Here is a 13,378-nt window from a genome sequence, read left to right as displayed (position 1 = left end):
AGAGTCAAGAGCAAAGAAGGAAGGATTTCCCAGAGAAAGGGACATTTAGACTTGGTCTTGAGGGGTGAGTAGGAGTTTTCCAAGTAGGGAGAAGGAGAGGAATAAGGTCAAGCTTGGAAGAGAGGCCATTAGTAGAGAGAGAGAGCCAGTGAAGGTTCTTATCCGTGGGGTGCCATAATCAGACTTGCATTTTCGAAGCGTAAGTCTGGCAGCTGATGGAGAATGGATGGAGGACAGTCATACCAGAAGTTGATGGGTCGTTCAGAGGCTGCCTCCGATAGCCAAAATAAAAGACCCTGAGGATCAGAGCTCAGCCAGTGGAAAGAGGTAGGGAGAACTAAGAGCCGTTTCAGAAGTAAAATCAGCACACTGCGATTGTGGCCAACACTATTATTTACCTACCAAAACAATTTTCCCTTCTTCCTTGCTCACAGAACCTGATTTTGGCTGAGCCAATGTATCCAGCCCCAGCGATGGGTCTTAATGGTCTACACCAATCGTGACAATCCTATTCCCCAACTTCTTAGTTTCCTGCGCAGGTAGGGGTGGCCATGTAATCAGTTCTAACCAATGAGGCCTAAGGGGAAGCATGCTGTGGAGATTTCTGGGGAAACTTTTTCTATCCTGAGAGAAGGGAGAAGCAGCTGGCTTCACCTCCACCTTCTTCGTTCTACCTGCCTTGAATGTTTGGATACGATGCCTGGAGGTACAGCCATCATCTTGCAACCAGAAGGCAACAAGCTTAAGGATAAAGGAAATGCACTCAACATGGGAGAGCCTAAAAAGTCTGTGTCATCCTGGAGCAGCTGAAGGGATACCAACAGCTGCCTAATTCTGGACTCTGTTATATAAGAAAAATAAACAGATATGTTTAAGCCACTGTTAAGTGAGTTTTCTGTAACTTGCCACTGAATCTATTCCTGATTGTGGTGAACAGTAAAGAAGTGAATTTATAGAGTAATGGAAAAGAGGGTCAACCCTGGCCTACAGTGGATGGAAATCCAACTGGTAAATAAATATAAAGGATAACAGAGAGGCCATGTCAGTGGGCACAGCTAAAAAGTTTGGTTTGGAGGACCTTAAGATCTCAATCTCTCAATCTCTCTCCTCAAGATCTCAATCTCTCCTTAAGATCTCAATCTCTCAATCACACTGTGATTCTATGAAGTATGTGTGTGAACCTTTCCAATGGTGCTGCTCCAAACATCCTCAGAACTCCCCTTTGGAAATTTTCAGCAAAGCCTTGTTCGCCTTATTTGAGTTATCCTTACTGTTGATGAACCTTCATTACTATCATAGGGGTTCAATTTTTGGAAATAGCCAAGACAAAATAAGGTGAATTAGGAGATTGTGACTAATAACATATTTTGGTGAACAATTTAACAAACAAAAGTAACTGATTAGTGTGTGTGTGTGTGTGTGTGAGAGAGAGAGAAAAACTCATTCTGAAAGCAATTTCAGAGCAAGAATTACAAATATACTTTCAACACTTGAAAGCATCATTGGCAAAGTGACATCATCTGCCATGTAACTTTGCTCAACACCAACCCTTGCCAGATGATTTTTTTTAAATCACTCTCAGGAGTTGATGACTCAAATATCCTCTTCAAGTGAAATAAACAGGTATTTTCCACATTCTCGATTCTCCTAAAAAAGGAAACGATCTCAGAGTTCTAATCGTGGGTTCTTTCTCAGACTTACTTTATGAAATTAATGCTACTTTATGAAATTAATGCTAGTTCCTCCAGCAACAAAATGGAAATATAATATCATGTGGCTCATTCCTAAGTTGGTCAGCAACTTCCTAGTATTTAGTGTATCTCAAATAGGTTCCATAAATACTTGGCATAATTAATATTAACCAAAAAGTAATTTTGTTATTAATATATTATTAAGGACTAAAAATCATGTACACAATCTATACTATTTTCCATGATGACAAAAAGCCATCACTGTTAAAATCTGCCTTTCAAAAGAATACTTAACATTCCAAGTCTCTGAAATTACCATTTTGTACCTTCTTTTCTTCTCAACCCGCCTCAACACCTTCCCTTGGCTGATGATTTGTAATATAATGACCTGTACATTATTGAGCATGTGATGTCATCAGATGGGAAGGGCCTCATCTTTTCACTCTTCATCTGTCCTCACAATGTCTTTCTTTCCTCCTGCCCTAGTTGGAAAAGCGCCCAATCCCCAGCCTTCTGAGTATTGTCCCCTCATGACCTCCAAAGGACTTGATTCCTGCAGTTTTTCTTCTCTCTTTGGCATCGTTCACCTCTCCCTATCTCTTTGTACATTCCCATGTAGACTGCAAACATGTTCTTGATCTGTGGGGCTTTTAAAACATAGCTACACATTCTCTGAGTGTCCTCCCACCGAGAGATGGGATCTATGTCCCCTCCCCTTAAATCTGAGTAAGCTTGTGGCTAGATTGGCCAATAAAGTACAGCAAAGGTAATGCTATGTGACTTCTAACTGTAGGTCATAAAAGGCCATGTAGCTCCTGTTTTGTTCACAGGATACTCCCTCTTGGAGCCCTGAGGCCACCATGCTAGGGAGGCCACACGTAGGCACTCCAATTGACAGTCTCAGCAGAGCCCAGTCCTTTGTCAGCCCCACCCAGGTGCCAGACCCATGAGTAAAGTCATCCTGAAGCCTCAAAACCAGCGCATTCAACAGCTAAATACTACCAGTGACTCCAGTCAATGCATGTGGAACAAAAGAATCAACCAGCCACACTGTGACCAAATTCCTGATCCTCAAAAATCATGGAATAGACTATAATAACTGTTGCTTTGAGCCTCTAAGTTTTGGGGGTACTTACTGGGTAGCCATAGATAGCTACAACAGTATTTCCACCTTATAAAAGGTTCAAACTCTATTTTGCCCCATTTTCTGCTCCCACTCACATCAAAAGTTCTCCAAATAGTTAAGAAGACTAATACATACTTTCTCATGCCCTTAATTCACTCCTCTCTGGCTTCTGTCTCTCCCCCTACTAAAGCCTACACTTGTTCAGGTCATAAATGTCCTCCACTACTCAGTCTGTCAAAACCTGGCTGGTTGTGCCCTCCTTAATGAAACATTGTTCTCTCTCAACTCTCATGATTCCAAATTTTCCTGATTTTTCTCCCACCTCCCTGGCTGCTCCTTCTCAGCCTGCTAGGCTGATTCCTCTTCCTCGGCTCCACCTTCAAATGTTGGCTTGGTCCTCTTCTCTTCTCTCTCTACACACGTGCCTTAGGTAGCCTCAACCAGTGTGCGGGCTTTAAGCACCATCTATATGGTGATGCCTCCCAAATGTAATTGTCTAGCTCTGACCTCTCCCCAGAATTCCACAGGTGGATGTCCTATTATCTCCCTCAGCATCTCCGTAGGTCCAACAGACATCTCAAACTTAATATGAACAAGACAGAGCCTGTGATTTTCCTACCCCAAATCTGTTGCTCTATTAGACTTCTCTTTCCCAGTAAATAGCATCTCGATCCATCCAGTCCTCAGCTCCAAGAGCCTAGAGATCATCCTTGGTATCTTCTCTCTCATCCCGCACGTATCCGTTTCCTATGGCTACTATAACTAATCACCACAAATTTGGTGGCTTGAAACAACATACAATATTATTCGGCCATAAAAGGAATAAAACTTTGATAAATGCTACAGCGTGTTGGACCTTGGCATAAACATCATGCCTCGTGAAATAAGCCCAACACAAGACAAATATCACACAATTCCACTGATAGTAAGTATCTAGACGAATATAGAGACAGAAAGTAGAAAAGAGGTTACCAGGAGTTGAGGAGGGGGAGAGGGGAGTTATTATTTAATGGGTAGAGTTTTTGTTGCGATGATGAAAATGTTTCAAGCATAGATAACAGTGATGCTTACACAACATTATGAATGCATTTAATGCCCCTGAATAGTACACGTAAGGAGTCGTTAAAATAATACGTGTTGTTATGTGTATTTCACCACAATAAAAACACCAACAACCTACGCACTTATTCTCTCAGAGTTCTGGAGGTGAGAATTCTGAAATCAGTTTCCCGGAGCCAACTACAAAGTGCCAGAAGGACCATACTAACTCGGGGAGGGTTGGGGACAATCCCTGTCCCTTCCTTTCCAGCTTCCGCACTGCATTCCTCACATTCCTAGACCCCTTCCTCTATCTTCAAAGCCAGTAGCATAGCATCTTCCCTCAGTCTCCACATGGCCTTCTTCTCTGTAGTAAACTCTCCCTCTGCCTCCATCTTATAAAGACACCTGTGAGTCCATTCGGTGCCCATCCAGATCATCCAGGATAATCTCCCCCTCTCAAGATCCCTCCTTAATCTCATATGCAAATTCCTTTTGCTGTATTAGTAATACCTACAGGTTCCAGGAATTGAGAGTCGTGTATCTCTGAGGGCCATGATTCAGCCTACCGCACCTCCCTTCCAATTCATTAACAAGTCTTGTGGATTCCACTTTCACAACATATTTCAACTGTGATCACTTATTTGGATTTTCACTGTCATCACTCCTGAACCAGCATCATCTCCTCCTCCGTAGACACTTTCAACACCCCCCTCATGGCGCAGTCTAGCTTTGCTCTTGCCTACAACAGACAAAGCAACTCGACCGACATTCAACTCAACCTACTTGCATAATCACATCCCTGCGCGCCTCTCCCATCTCCCGCTATCCTCCAGCCACAAAGATGTGCTCTCTGTGATTCACACACAGCAGGCTCTTTCCTGCTTCTGCATCTTTGCTCATGCTGTTCCCTGGAACATTACTTCCATGGCCCTTTACATGTCAGCTCCCTCTCATTCCCAGGCCTCAGTGCAAAGGAAGCAATCCTTCCCCATGACCACCCCCCATTTTCCTCCCCAGTTCCTTTCTATCACATCAGCCTGCTGATTTCATTTATGATTCTTAACGGCAATCTGTAATTATCTTATTCACTTACTTACTTCTTGTCTATTCCCCAATACAGGCACAGCAGCATCAGGGGAGCTCCGGTCTTCCCAGGGACCCAGGCTGATATAGCAGCCGCCTTCCCAAATACTGCCAAAGCCAGAGGGGAAGAGAGAGCCCTGGAGGGTCTCACACCAGCAGTTAAGTGCATTGTCTGGAAGTGACACACACAGCTTCCTGTTACCACTCATTGGCCAGAACAAAATATGGAAACTTCCAACCACAGGGGCCAGGAAGCACAATCTTACTGAGTGACCAGAGGGAGAAAAGCTGACATATGTAGCAAATAGCTCTAAAGACCACCACAGGGCCTTTTACAAAATGACCCCAAATAACATTTCCAATGTCTTCTCCCTACACTCCTCCACCGGTCCCCGCTAGCCTCCTGCTATATTGAACTGCCCGTTCCCTCAACACACCATGTCTTGTCATACCTCCAATTCACACCGACTGGGCCATGCACTTGGGATGCTCTTCCAAAATCACCACTAGTCTGACCATGGAGTAGTTTTGCCTGTTCTTGAACTTCACATAAATGGGACCATACAGTATGTACTCTCGTGCCTGGCTTCTGCTGTTGAACACAGTGTCTGTGAGTCTCATCTGGGTTACTGTTGTTCTGTGACTGTGTCGTAGCCCACTGTATGACTATACCCTCCTGTACCATAATTATGCACTCATTTTCCTATTTATAGCCTTTTGGGTGATCTTCAGTTTGGGGCTTCTATGAATAAAGTTGTTACAAACATTCTTTTGGAGGCGATACATGCTCATTTCCCTTGAGTATAAGGAGCGCATCTGCTGGGTCCTTACATAGATGTCTGCTTAGCAGTCATCAAAGCTGCCAGTTTCCAAAGTAGTTGTACCATTTGACACTCCCACCAGCAGTGTATAAGGGTTCCAGTGCTCCACATCCTTCCCAAAACTTATTACTGTCAGTCTTTTTAAATCTGACCCTTCTGGTGGGTGCGGAGTTGTATTTCATGGGGGCTTGAATTTGCATTTCCGTGGTAAGTAGCACACTCTCATATGCTTACTGGATCGCATGCGTCTTTCCTTTCAACAAAGTCTTACTGTGTGTGCAAGTCGCTGTGGTAACGGGAAATAAACAACATCCAAGCTCTTGAAGATTCTAAATCACTGTCTTGTTTGTGCAACTTGCATGCTTCTGCTTTGGGAAGGATTTTCTTTAACATACTAAAAATCGAAATAAATATACAGGCAAACCACCACTGCTCTGTGGAAAATCCCGAAGAAGGAAATATAACAGATCAGACACCAAAGAAGGGGTGGACACAGTTCATGAACACTCATTCACTCAGCAAGTATTTCTTAAAAACACACGTAGGCAGGGACTGCCAGATGCTGAGATTCAGCAGAGAACAAGCTAGACACCTGCCCTAGCCTAACAGAGCTTTGCATTTCAGACCCTTGTGACAAGATAGCACACTCACACTGTTGGTGACTCTTCTCTGTCTTCCACCCCTTCTAGACGGGGAACTGCATGAAGGGCATAGTCCAGGTCTTGTCCATCTCTGAGTCCCCACGTCATATACTGGGCACCTGGGGCATGCGCAGTAGGTAAAGGATGTGTGTGCTTTGTTGACTTTATAGATGAAAAATAGGAGACAGAAGCTGAAGAATACAGATATTGTACCCAACTTAAAACGTAGCAGCGTTAAAATGCCAACCCAACATCTTGTCCCAGTTTCAGGACCTTTCCACTCATGTGCTGCCTCACATTGTAATAAGTTCCAGAATGTGCTTTATAAAAAAGCCCACGTACTGTCTTGTCCCACTTCCTACATCCCAGAAAAAGTGGCAGATTAAAGTCTGACCTCTCATTTCAGTTAGAATCTTACCCATTATAGATTTTCACAGAATCTCACATGGTATTTTTTAAAATTCTAAGCATTCTACAAACCGTGATGCTAAAAACTTGACTGCTACTGAGGGACGGCCTCGATAGGAAAATAACACGAGTCTCAACCCATGGCTATTCATTCCCTGAAGATCACTTCCTCACAGGCAGGTCGGCTACGTCAGCGCAGTCCACTCAGACATCTTGGTCCCCACCACCTTGAAGGCCTCTTCTCTGCATACCATTCCCTGAGAGCTGGCTGCCCGGAGACTTGACAACCTGGTACCGACTCCTCCCTCAACCCCCCTCCCATTTCTCCAGCTTATCTCAGCTGTCAGAGAAGAATGCAGCCTCCGGCTTGTACATTCCGGCTCCAGCACTTAGGGGAAGAACCCTCAGCAGAGCTGTCTGGCATCTGGAAAGCAGGGCAAGGGCAGCTGGCTGAACAGTCACCTGCCGCCCAGGCCAGCCCCCCTCGGACCATCCCAGGCTGTTGCAACTGTGAATAGGGCTGGACAGGACCCCTGGGGAAGCACTAATTCTGGATCTCAGGGGCAACCTATATTAGGGGTATTTATTTCTGGAGTTCTGGGGATAGAAGGGGGGGATCAGGAGCCAGAACCCCCAGAAACTCTGTCCAGGGCCCTGATGCTTGTCAGGTGTGTTCACTTAGCCATACCTGTGGGGAAAGACCCACAATGCTGATGCCAGGGCAGGTGAGACCTGGTCCACTATGCAAATGAGCCCAGAGCCCAGAATAGAATAATGAGAATCAGGTCACCCTTCCTTCTCACTAGATTACTGGGATTCACCCCTGTGACCTCGGACAAGCCAATTTCCCCCCGTAGGGCCCAGTTTTCTCCCTCGAAAGTGGGCAGAGAAGGGTGGAACCAGACAGGTTGTAGAGGCACTTTTAAGGCCAAGAATCCACAAGTCGGATTTTGATCTAAGTCCAGAAAACAAGTGTGGCCAAGTGTATAATTAATTTCTGGCTCTTTTTTTTTTTCCCCCTGCAGGCTTTGGTTTTACTAACACTCTGACCTTGTGATCTACTTCCATGACATCTTTCCTCCCCAAATCCATGAGAGTGTTGGGAATCAGGGCTGGAAATTTCTTTGTGACTCAAATCTCTCCTTCCACATCCACCCCCACCCGCAGCCCCCATACCTCCTGTCCACCCTCCCCTGAGCTCTTTCGATGCTGAGATGCTGGGGGGCCTGGGAATTCCATGTTTACCGTTTTGAGTCCCGCCCCATCCACTCCCGGGCACTGCAGAGGACGTTGTGACTCGCCGAGTACTCTTCCCACTCATTTGTTGAACGTTTCTCCCGAGTGTCACGTTCAGCCCCAGGGCTACTGAGAACAACAACGTGGCCCCGTTCTCAGGAAGTTTAATGTATGTATTAAGGAGAAGCCTTGCTAATCCACCTGATGGCGGTTAGCCTGGGGCACCTGGGAGAGAACACCAAGGGAGGGCCTGCCTGGGCAAATCTTGAAGGGTTGCTGGTGCTGTCGATGCCCACCCGATGCCCACCCGTATCAGAGCTGCTCAATCCATGCTCAGGACAAGCCAGGAGTGTCAGGGAGTTAAAGCCACAGGAAGAAGCCTCAAGTCAACAAGAAGCAGAAGCCGGTGGGTAAATACCCCCAATTCCTCACCACTTCATCCTGAGATGTGCTTCACCCAGTCTCTCAGGGGGTCCCGGTCATTAACACAGCCGCAGTGCCTTCCCTTCCCTGTCTCACTTCCTCCCCCCTCTCTGTGTTCCTCAGGGGCGCTTCCCAAACTACCTGCACCCAAGTCCTCATCTCAAGGTCAACTCTTTTCTTTTTTTCTTAAGATTGTATTTATTTATTTATTTGATAGTGAGAGAGAGCACAAGCAGGGGGAGCGGCAGGCTGAGGGAAAGGGAGAAGCAGGCTCCCTGCTGAGCAGAGAGCCCCATGTGGGGCTTGATCCCAGGACCCTGGGATCATGACCTGAGCCAAAGGCAGACGCTTAACTGACTGAGCCACTCAGGCGCCCCTCAAGGTCAACTCTTAAGGTATGGAAGAGTGAGTTTAAATGGAGAGTCAGGTGGTCAAGGCAGAGAGCATCTCGGCAGAGGGAACCATCTGGGTAAAGTGACAGAGAACAGGACATGGCGTGGCATTTGGCGTGGCATGGCAAAGTTGTTGGTTGCAGGGCTTTGTTGTGGGGCCTTAGCATCCTTGTCCAGAGGGGACAAACACTTCGGTTACCTTTTCCCGACCTCCCAGAGGTGCTGGAAGAGAAGGGGTTGAAGAAGAAGGCCAGGGGCTTCCTGAGAGGAGCCCAGTGTCCCTGTCCAGGTGTCCGCCTCTGTCCTGGCCGTCAGGGGTGCAAGAAGTTGGCTCTATTCCTTCTGAAAATGAGCTGCTCAACTATGAAAAGAAATTTCCCAACCGTCCCGGCTGCTTGCATGTTTTGGGTCTATCTAAATATTTGGAAAATGTTCTCTTGTGCTTATAGGGAGTATTACATGGTCAAATGCTGAGGCCTGTGGGAGGCAGTAAAAGGCACGGTTAAGCCAGACAGACTAGCTAGTTGTGTGCTCCAGAACCTAGGCAGCCCCTGTGAACCTCGACTTCCCAATCTGTACAATGGGAATAATAGTACATGCATATGGCGTTAGGCTCTGACTATAGTAGACATTCGATTTTAAAAAGGTGGCAGTGCCGACAAACTAAGTGTCCCCACTGGGGCAAAGCTAACCAGCCACCTGGGCAAAACCAGTAAGCAAGCTCTGCCTTGAAGGTCTACCACCAGCCTCCCCAACTCAAAAGCCCAACTGGGCAGCCCACCAAGGGTGTGTCTTGCTTGGGTTGGCTATGACAAGAGCAAACCAGATGGCCGAGCTCAGCCATCGGGTCATCCTGCCCAGGCCAGGCCTGGTGAGCTAGCCAGCAAGCAGCGGGGACAAGACATCGGCTCAGAAGGCCTGGGGCTCTGGGCAAGTGCAGGGAAATGACCTCAGTGGGGTTTCTCAGCCCCCTTGCCCCACTGGTGTGCAGACGAGCACCCAACATTGCTCCCTGGGATCCTCTTTATAGGCTTCCCTGGGGGGCCAGCTTCCTTCCTCTTCAGGGCTCTGTTTCAGTAGATTTGACCCCTCTCATCTGAGAGCCCCGCCTGTACTCCCCAAACCCCTGCTGGCCTAGAGGGTAGACCTGGCTGGATTAACTCTAAGAGGAGGTTGGCAGGGAGGGGCTCTGGGGCCTGGGCCCTGGGCTTTCTGGACGGTGACTGCATTGCCCCAGACAGGGCTGTACAGAACACGCCTCTCCCTGCCCCCACCTAGGGCAGATGAAGGAATGCTGAGCAGCAAGGTCCCAGGCCGGCACTTAGGCTGTTATTTTGAGGCTTTGGGTAGAGAAGGCCTCAAAGAAGATCCCAGTGGGACTTGCAATTATCCAATTAACACAACATGCCAGTTCCGAGGTGTCCTGGGGTTCCTCAGGGCTGCCCAGATAAGGACTGACAGGAGGAAAGATCCATGAAGTTCTGGTCCTTGTCTGTATACACAATGCTGGGGATGATTAACCCCTGGCAGTGGCGGGAAGGGGATGGGGGTGGGAGATGCAGATCAAAGGCTCTCAGACAAAATGACCAGTCATGGAACTCTGGGGGAGGAGGGCTCTGTCTGCTCTAAACAAAGCACATTTAACATCAGTGCAGCTTTGGGGAGACCTGGGGCTCTTGGTAGGCGGCATCAATAGCCCCAGCCATGGGGCAGCAATGTTCTTTCTGCATTTCCGCCCTCTTTATCTTCGCAAGATAAACAGAGAGACACATAGTCACGCTGTCACCAAACTGGTTCCCAGAGAAACCAATCTAACCATTCCTGGGAACTCCTGGATCTGGTTTTGTTGCAGGATTTCTCTGCCTATGGTTCTTGGTCAGGCCGCTCCGAAGAATGAAGGGGTAGACCAGATGCAGAGTGGTGGGCAGCAAAGCAAAGCTTACTGAGCAATATAAAGCTCCCAGAGAGGGAGGGGGGCCCAAGCAGGTTGCCCTTGGTGTTTCTAAGTTGAGGGGTTTTTATGAGCTGTTTTGTGGAACTATCCTAAGCAATCAGGGTGCGCTGAGTTGTGCCAATCAGGGTTTTGGTCACGTACCTGTCTACCTATTGGTTCATGCTCACCTGCTGATGGGTTTTTTTTTTTTTGCTGACATCTGGGGGCTTATGTCTTAATTGTCGCTTGCCCGTGACAGGGATAAATGCCTCGTGATTGTCTTATTTTAGGACAGAAGTCATTTCTGCAAAGGCTGCAAAATGGGATGTTAATGCTGTTTTCTTTTAGCTGTCCTGACTCCATATTTTCTTGTTGATGACCCTGGCCCTGACTACCTATCTGTCCAACTAACTCCTGACAGTTTGAGCCTGCCCCTGCTCCCAGACTCTTCTGTGGACCCACTCTCCCGCCACTTTTTCCTCTAAAACTCTGCAAGCCTTCCTCTGGACTGGAGTGCCTTCCTCCTTTGGGAAAGGGAGCTTCCTCCTCATACCAGCTCATCAAGCAGCCTTCAACCATCCCAGGCAGTGGGAACCTCCCGGTAGGAGGATCAGATTCCTGGGACGTGACAGTGCCGCCTCTCCCTCACTGCACCCATTAGCCCTCAGGACTCTCCTTGGCCAGGGGGAGCTGACTCCCTCCCTTTGTCAGGCCCTGGAAAGGCAGTGCAGGGAGAGGTAAAGACGGGGGAGGGCGGGATGGAGGTGCCAGGCCTAGAAAGAGGCAGGCCTAGGCCCAGTCCCAGAGCAGGGGAGGAAGGAAACAGGCAGTGAGAGTGTTGCCTAAGGACCACAAGGTCTTGGTGGGGAAGGAGGGGCTGCAGGGACTGGAGTATCTCAGGCCCTCTCGGTGGGTGGGGCCGGGAGCAGGGATACCTAGGAAACAGACCTCCCTCTGGAATTCAGAGTTGAGCCACTAAGTCACGGAGCTCTGGAACCTATAAGATAGAGGACGGCAAAGGCCCATCCAGGGGTTGCCACACTCCAAAAGGACAGCTTGGGGTGAGTATGACATATTGCCAGACGCCTGGACTCCTGGCCTCAGTTTCCAGGATCCTTCTCATTGCCTTGACCCCCAACTAGCAAGAGAGAAGCTCTTCCCCTGGAGCCTGGGTGCTTGCTCAGAAACCTGGTGGTCAGCAGAGACAGTGGGGTAGAGAAATACACACCTGCAGAGATGGGCCCACAGGAAGCAGGGACCTCAAGGCCAGGCCTGGTTGGAAGTAGCTTTGCAGCTCCCAGACTAGCCCATGGCTTTGTGATCTACCCCTACCTGATCTCCCAGCTGCCCTAAGAAATTCAGGGGACTCTAGAAACTCCATACCTAGAGCCTTCGGCCACCCCTCCAGGGCCGGGCTGACCTCAGGGGCCCTGGCTTTTGTTGGAACCAGCCTGTGACCAGGAAATGCTGGATTCCAGGTTTCCAAGTCTCACAGCTTTCTGGGGGGCTCTTTTCTTCCCAAAAGGCAACCCTGAGGGCCCTCTCAAGAAAGCCCCCTGAAGAGAAAGTTCAGCCCTCAGAACTCATTTTAAAATATGACCTGCAAACCAGGTCAAATGCAAATCGGACTCAACTGTGGCTGGGCAGGTCTAAGGGGAAAAATTGAGGCAACTGAGTTTTGTTGGAATTGACAGAATCTTCCGGAAGCCCCATGTTTCTATTCCAGCAGAGCTTGTCCTGCCTGAGGTCATTCACTAGCTCATTATTAATAGACGTTTCAGGAGCCGCGTCTGTGCACCTGGGGAAAGTTTACAGCAATAAAGGACACAGTCTCTTCCCTCCAGAAGCTCAGCAGTGGGGACAAGGGAGGAGGTTACTTGGAGGTTCAGGCCGGAGGGGACAGATGAGGGACGCTTTCTGCAAGAAGCCACCCGTGGATGCTAATCCGCAAGTGATCTAGAGGGAAAGGCATGGCTGGGAGCAGGAACGTCCCCCCCACCCCCCTCCCCGCCCTTCAGGAAACACCTAGGGTCTATGCTTCTCCTCAGAGCGGGAGAGTAAGGGGCACATTTCCCCTTCGTTCCGGGGTTGCTGCGGATTGAAGGGGCTGTCCCGCTGTTCTCTCCCCAGCCACGCACCATGTGGTGGGCTCTGCTGCCGCTGCCGCTGCTGCTGTCCACGGCGCTGCGCCCGGCCTGGGCAGGGCCCCCCCAGGAGAGGGGCCTTCTTTTCCGGCTGACTCGGCAGGACCCCTGGGAGAGCGGCACCGGCAACGCCACGGGCTCGCCCTGCGAGGGGCTGCCCGCCGAGGGAGGCTCGACCTTGAGCCTCGCGAACCGCAGCCTGGAGCGCCTGCCAGGCTGCCTGCCGCCCGCGCTGCGCAGCCTGGACGGCAGCCACAACCTGCTGCGCGCCCTGAGCGCCGCCGAGCTCGCGCCCCTGGCGCGGCTGCAGGTGCTGACGCTGCGCCACAACCGCATCGATGCGCTGCGCTGGGGCCCCGGCGGGCCGGCCGCGCTGCACACGCTGGACCTCAGCCACAACCTGCTGGCCGCGCTGCCGCCGTGCGCGGGGCCCGCGCTG

At 49.3% G+C, this 13,378-nt stretch overlaps 1 protein-coding gene across 1 annotated transcript in view; it reads left to right on the top strand.

The window, feature by feature from the left end:
- The first annotated feature begins 11,557 nt into the window (after positions 1 to 11,557).
- LRRN4 (leucine rich repeat neuronal 4) overlaps positions 11,558 to 13,378 on the top strand; it is a 10,870-nt gene continuing 9,049 nt past the window's right edge. The window contains exons 1-2 of the mRNA XM_034641298.1: positions 11,558 to 11,856; positions 12,926 to 13,360. Of these exons, the coding sequence (XP_034497189.1) occupies positions 12,935 to 13,360 (426 nt within the window). The 5' untranslated portion in view covers positions 11,558 to 11,856; positions 12,926 to 12,934. The remainder of the gene's footprint in view (positions 11,857 to 12,925; positions 13,361 to 13,378) is intronic.

The sequence above is a fragment of the Ailuropoda melanoleuca genome, chromosome 13 (genome assembly GCF_002007445.2).
Source record: "Ailuropoda melanoleuca isolate Jingjing chromosome 13, ASM200744v2, whole genome shotgun sequence".
In the NCBI taxonomy this organism is placed as follows: Eukaryota; Metazoa; Chordata; class Mammalia; order Carnivora; family Ursidae; genus Ailuropoda; species Ailuropoda melanoleuca.
This window is presented reverse-complemented; position numbering and strand designations above follow the sequence as displayed.